This window comes from Neltuma alba, unplaced genomic scaffold, assembly GCF_004799145.2.
Source record: "Neltuma alba isolate B1F8T4 unplaced genomic scaffold, ASM479914v2 tig00003904_pilon, whole genome shotgun sequence".
NCBI lineage: Eukaryota > Viridiplantae > Streptophyta > Magnoliopsida > Fabales > Fabaceae > Neltuma > Neltuma alba.
In genome coordinates, this window is record NW_021633474.1 from 1 (window position 1) to 6,991 (window position 6,991).

The 6,991-nt window shown below is 35.6% G+C and overlaps 1 protein-coding gene across 1 annotated transcript; it reads right to left on the reverse strand.

Moving 5' to 3' along the window:
• Positions 1-359: 359 nt before the first annotated feature.
• Positions 360-6,778, reverse strand: LOC114742992 (SH2 domain-containing protein B-like). The gene is made up of 9 exons (XM_028931213.1): positions 6,372-6,778; positions 5,025-5,216; positions 3,863-4,072; positions 3,655-3,744; positions 3,008-3,085; positions 2,742-2,906; positions 1,514-1,846; positions 1,085-1,359; positions 360-564 (listed from the first exon to the last, which is right to left on the reverse strand). Exons 1-9 carry the CDS (start codon positions 6,519-6,521, stop codon positions 375-377), a joined length of 1,683 nt encoding a protein of 560 aa, XP_028787046.1. The 5' UTR covers positions 6,522-6,778; the 3' UTR covers positions 360-374.
• Positions 6,779-6,991: the final 213 nt, after the last annotated feature.

Here is a 6,991-nt window from a genome sequence, read left to right on the forward strand (position 1 = left end):
TGTCTCTATGGCGTTGATAACAAAAATAGAATATCTTGAAAATATGCAATTATTTTCTTTTGTATTTTTTATTTCATGCCCAAAAATTTCAATATGAGATTCTTTTCTTTGTTGTAACCTATACAGAACATGACAATAACATTCGCAATTAGATTAGTAGTCTTCATGCCTATTTTGATGACTTGCTTGTGAGAAGTCTGCACATTATTTGTATAGCTAGCATCTCCTTTTGAGCGAGTAAACTCTCATTTTCATCATGAGATTTAAAGATGAAGTTCAGCATATGTAAAACGTCACATTACTAGTCTTATTTTAGAAAGAGGATAAAAAAGAAAAGAAAAGCGTGACTCAATAGCTGTACTACGGTGCCTCAATTACAGAATATTTAAAAAGGTAGTCACCTGGAGTGTGAGAGCTCTTGAACTGCAGCGAGCAATCTTCATGAAGTGCTCTTCAATCTCATAAACTGCACTGTCCCACCGTATATTGTAGTTGTTTTGGGACAATGTCTTCCATACCAGAGTTCCTTCCTCTATTAATCCCTTGGAAAATGATATTTGGGTTCTGATTTCCAAACACAGAACAAGGTTACAGAAGATATAGTCTGGGTGATTGAAGTAAACACATGGTTGCCTATAATGAGAAGTTCTGAGGAAATTCCTTACTATGCTTTATTTATCAAGGATAGAAGAATGCAAGAAGGATATTATTTCCAAGCAGGGACCATCGAATCTTAGTATGGCGAAGCATCAGGAATTGATAGTAAGTTCAAAGTCCAGTTGCAAAATAGAGTAATAATATGCACTAATGACACACTCTGGAGAATGATTATTAATGTTTCACTTGAGACTAGAAAGAGCAAACAGTTTGACCTTGTAATCGATCGAGATAGACAAGTTTAAGAATAAATAACAAACATCCCAGGTTCTCACTAGTCAGCACAACCCTTCTAGTTACAAGCATTTATAAAGCTGATTTAACATCCCTAATAGAATATTAAAACAATTGAATTACTACTAAAATTCCAACAAGAGGGCAGTCAAAATATAAATCATTTATAAACAAAGCAAGCAAAAGTGCCTACCCATAATGTGAACATCCTGAATAGTGTGACACCTGGGATGCAAATTCCAAAATTTCTTTGTCAGAGGCAGAGGAAGCTATTTCCTTGAGCACAAGAGACCTCTCAGTTAAGCCTGCCAGGCAGTATTTGAATATGGTCATGTCAGAGATTGGATTTCTTGCGATCTTGGACTGTGAATTTTCCTCCCCTATGCTCCCTGAATCAGATGGAGAGTTATCTGCTTCATCAAAGTTCTCAGGTCTACCTTCCAAGCTTGTTGCAAACCCATTCTCAATCTATGAAACAAGTTCACTGCGATATTAACAGCTACAATATACTGAATTCCCGGAAAAAAAATGTACATGAATCCCATTTGCAGTTGTATTGTTATTACTTCCTTTTATTTACACAAGTTTAAAAGAAAATAATAATTTGAAAATTTGAAAATACCCGATTTATGGTCCTGGCATGAGAATTGCATTCCTCATCAGGCTGCTCTGAGGCACCGTCAGCCTTCACTGATACAGATATTTTGTCATGCCCAAGTCTAAACCGCTTCATCGATGGACTACTGGCTTTTGCTTCATGAGCAGCAGCATTTTGAAGTTCCAATGAAGCATCAGGAGGAGTTGATCTTTTCCACACCAAAGTCGACAATCTTGTGTTGCGACTTCTGGAAATACATCGAATTGGACGAGAGGATGTCTCAAGAAAAGGATAACTTCCCAACTTCGGAAGACAAAACCGGATGAGGAACAGCCTATTATCACACTTGGATGAAAGCTGAAAAGGAGACAAAAGATGGCGTTAACAGCCAAGAGGAGGATGGAATCAAAATTCTTACACTTAAGTTATAAATCAGAAGAGAGAAAAAGAAATTCAACATAATACTCCAAAATGAGATCATGCGAAGTTGGATTCATATTTTGTCATTGATGATAAACAGCAACCACATTACTCCGTCTATAATAAAACCCTTTATAACTTAGTTTCAGGTAGTGCGGAGTGAACCACTTCAATATTAAGGTAGACCATTGATAAGGAGACTGAAATGAGTAACTGCAACAGACTTCCACAAAATCAACCCCAAAATATTCACTTATTCAGCATGATTCTAAACTGCTAACAAATATTTGGTTTATCGAGAGGAAAGGTCTTAGCAGATATCACTTGTGAAATCAAAAGTTTACACATGCACCTTGAGGATTGTGCATCATTGCTTTGCAAATACCATCTGAAATACCATACGATTCACACATAAGACATCTTACAAAATAAGTAGAACAACCTTCTAGTCAATTTCAATATCAGAGAACAAGTATTTGTTGGGTATTGTGATTTTATCTCTTTAAAAAGTAAAAACTGTGAACTCCTTAACTTCATTTCACCATCATGATTTAACTTTAAAGATGTCACTTTTTCTGTGCATGTCAAGTATGCCAATTATGTTTCACGGACCAGGAAATATAAATATAAAGATGTGGATCTCAATTATGGTTATGTATATTTCACTGTTTTTTGAATTTAGGATTTGCCAGGATTGTCTATATGAGTCAAGTATAGCACTTATGCTCATTATATGCACGTCCAACTTTGATACGTCTCAAATGTAATCATCATAGAGCAACAAATGTTCATTATAAACATTTATTCATCAAAAGAGTTAGCATATCTTTACCTGAGATATCTTGAGCTTAAATGAGGCACGTCCCTGCAAGAGTTTACTTGGTCTTTCATGAGCAGAATATTCGGTCCCATCAGAGCTAAGCAAAAGAGGTGCTTCAGCATCAGTTGTGTTCTCCACAGGTGCTCCAGTATCAGCATACAAAAGTGAAGCAAACACCTGATAACATTAGCAACACATAATGTAAAAAATGCACACACACTATATACCACCGAGGAGAAATCATTCATTTGATCAACATAAAAGGCAGGATTATAAACCTCACTATCCTTGTCTACAGGCTGGCCAAAAGCATCTGACAGAACAACATCCAAAGAGAAGTTCCTACGACACGATGCCTGCACCAAATTATAGGAAGGCAAAATTGGCATCACTTTTTTGTAGTCAGGTTATCAAATGAACAAACCAAGCCAATTTTGAGTGACAAAGCTAATCACTGTATAGACTATCAGCAAAGACAGCCCCTCTTCATGGCGTCTTTTACTTTCATTTTAACTTTTTATTATACTTGTATGAATTCTATCTATCCTTGGTACAGTCGTTCATGTAGGATTCACTAAATGCATGGTAGAAAATTATTTTGATATTTAGAGCCTTAAAATTACATGCAGCGATGGACCAGAACATAGCCACATGGTCATATAACTACAACAAGAGTGATATGACTAGGACATTTACAGTTAAATCACATGAAACACAATTCTAAGGTTTCAAAGAAACAGAAGACAATAACGCTTCAGTTATAAGCCCTCAAAATTAATACATCATACACAAACTGTATTACATACTTCATAAATTAAACTCAAACTGATAATGAGCGACTCACTTCAAAGATGAATTTACCATACGTGAAAATGACCACATTGAATAGACTAACAAGATATGCTGGGCTAAAGATCTTTCTAACCTTGCCACCAACAATGCTCCAGACTCCATCACTTTCCTCTTCAATCTCAGAGGCAGACAATTCATCAATAGATAACTTCAGAGGAGGGTCCTGGCATAAGATTAAGTTGTGAAGAAGGTATCCAAGTAAAATTTGTCCTGATTCTTAAAGCCTAAGGGAAAATACATGCAAAACAGACATTGAATTACAAAATAAGATCAACAATCACCTTTAAATGTTGATCCTTAATAGAGGAAGCAGAGGGCAAGACTTCCAAGTTGTGCACATAACCCTGAACAATATTGCCATCACCACCGACATAAGCCAAAGCAATTTTAGTCAAACCAATTGAATTGGATTCCTTATTTAATAAGGAAGACAGAGATTTTGCTCCAACAATCTCTCCATTAATCTGAAGCTGAATATGGTCTGGGGTAATCTGTATGATACAAGAATACAAGCATGTTAGATATTTACATTAATAAAAGAATAAATAGGGAAAATTAGTGTCTTTAATCAATTAGAGGCAACCAAAATTCTTTATCATTTCTAGGGATATTGCACATCTTGTCATCCATAATTACCTCGTTCCCGTTTCTTTTAAATGTCAAAAGCAGGTTCAAAGCGTATTGCAATGTAATAGGCAGCAGATAAATTATACTACCTCTAATCCTTAATATAAGAGCTAGTTTGACTTTTAATTTGGTCCTAACTATAAAATTACAATCCACTTTGTCTCTCATATTTATTTATTTTTTTCCCAAGGTACTCCTTGTGGTAGTTGCACATGTTAAACTACCCTTGCTAATATACTACCTCCAGTCCTAATTATAAGAGTCAATTGACTAATTTGAGAAAATTAAGGAAGTAAGTTGAGTTAGTTATTTGTTCTAAATAGATGTTGTCTTTCCTAAAATATCTTTACTAATCAATTGTATTGACTAGAACTACCATTGTTAAAAGGACTACTTTGGAAAAAGAAATATATAAATATGAGAGACAAAGTAGATTGAGGTTTTATATTTAGGACCAAAATAAAAGTTCAAACAGGGTCTTATATTAAGGACCAGAGGTAGTACATGATTAGCAAGGTATTTTAAGAAAAACAATATTGTTTATTACAAATAACTAACTTAACTGATTTTCTTAATTTATTCAAATTAGTCAACTAGCTCTCATATTAAGGACCGGAGATAGTATTTGATTCCTTCATATAGTTAATGTAACAACATACTGAAATGAAAGTTTTCTATGACGCCTAAGGATAACCAGAATGCCATACATAAAGATACATAGAAAATATGGAAGCAAGCAGATTTAAAATATACATACATACAGACACACACGCGCACACACACATATATATGTATCCTTAACAAGTCATAAGATACCTCACATCCAACATGGATCCATTTTTCTAAAGGGAACTCAAAATCTACAGTTGCATGCGGAACTTCTGCCCATGAATTGACATCGCCAACATTAGGAGCTTCTTCGTGTAAGAGAATAACAGGTAAAAGGTTGATTCTCTTATTGTCATTTATAACAAGAAAAGGGGCACTTTTGGAGATATCAGAGCGCACCTGCATGTCCAATTAGTTGTATTAAGTTAACAAGTGGATAAAATATAGGAAATACAACATATGAGAAAAGAAAAAAACAATTATGTAGTGCCCTGTTAATCCAACTAGAAATCTAAAAAAAACAAAACAAAAGAAAGCACTGAACATATTTCTAATAGTATAATCAAAAGCAGACATTAAACAAGACAATCATTTCAGTGAATCTCGGCGAATTAAGCTACATTATCAAGGCAAACCTGTTTGGATCATACAAGAGGAGAATCATGGACTGGGGGGTTTAAGAAGTTTTATCAGTGTCAGTCATATAGTATGATGATAATATATCCATATAAACTTGCAAAGTAATAACCTAAGGTCACAGGAAGAAGGATTAAAGTCCAAGTTCAGCCACAATGAGGGTAGGCTATCGAGCGCATGCTACAGTTATAGAACCCAAACTACATAGCAATCGGTTTGTAGCTAGAAATCAGGGAAATAATAGGACAGAAAGAGAGCTGACAAGCTAGAAGTATGGAAGAGAGACAAAAAACAAGGAAATCAAGAATATCTATAAAGTAGTTAGACATGAAAAAAATTCATCTCTGAAACATAGGACTGACGGTGACAACCTAATTAAAAGAGTTGCACTAACTGAAATAATCCTTTTAAGACTGGAAAGCACAGAACTTGAAAAACAGCCACAAGTTTGTATAAACAAAATTAAACATTACAAATGCAGGCACAGGAGGCTTCAGACAACGTTAGGAAATTAGAAGGAGAAAAAGAAATCCATCTTTCTCGTTCACACGACTCAAGCATAAAAGAAACAGGGAACATGAGCTTGACCCAGGTAAAGATCTTCCGAAACACAGAGTAGTGCAGTAGATTCACCGCCATAACTGATTAAACTGTAGAAAATCGTAAAACTTTCAAGTTTCTTACAGCTGGTTTATCTAGATAACGAAAGAGATAGTAAAATTACAATTGAGTAAGATCACAACGACTACTTCTAGTGACACGAATACTAAATGACGCGAACCACCATTGTAAGGGAACAGAAATAAACACAAGGAACCGATAAAACAAAATACAAAAAAACAAGACTTCGATGTTATTCTTCAAAACTGAAGCCATGTCGGTTAAACAAGTCAAGAATAGAAACAAGCCATGCGAGACCTGTTGGAGAATCGTAGCAGGGAATGTGGTGGAGCTCATAAGATAAACCCAGAAACAGACCGAGAAAGTTCCCTCCTTTCCTTCAATTTCCAATCTCAAATCCTTCAGCAGAGGGTAGTCTCCACTTCCCATTATTGTATCAGGACCCATCACAGTGAAGTGGGGTTCTTCACTTTTATACCAGACTCCCCAGAAACCTCAGAAAGCTGAAACCTTTCTGGCCTAAATTAACAAAGACATTAACGAAAACTAACAATTTTCACGAATCTTGGCGTCCCAAGATCATGATTCTTTCGTGATGGCTGTTAAACTAACGGTTGGATGAGGCGCCCTCCGGTGGTTTCTACTCTCAAGTTGTAGGCAGGTAGGTATCTGGTGCTTCAAGTTCCATGACAGAACCGATCGCTAACCAATCCTTGTAGAACTGATAATTTTTGGATGACGTGGCCATAGTTATTGTCTTCCGAAACAAGAAATTGAAAATCTTAAAACTGGCTTCCTTTCAAACGAACGGACGTTAAATCCTGTGCCGAGGATTAGTTGTGTCCGAGTGTCAAACTATGTTTCTTTTTCTTTCCCCGGCGAAATGCAAAATTTTTCATTAGTTTTTTTTTAACTTC

Coding starts and splice junctions, on each gene's coding strand:
- LOC114742992 (XM_028931213.1), bottom strand. CDS start 6,521: ATGGGTCCTGATACAATAATGGGAAGTGGAGACTACCCTCTGCTGAAG. Junction 3,086..3,654: donor GGAGCATTGTTGGTGGCAAG/GTTAGAAAGATC, acceptor AATTTGGTGCAG/GCATCGTGTCGTAGGAACTT. Junction 2,907..3,007: donor CTGTAGACAAGGATAGTGAG/GTTTATAATCCT, acceptor TAATGTTATCAG/GTGTTTGCTTCACTTTTGTA.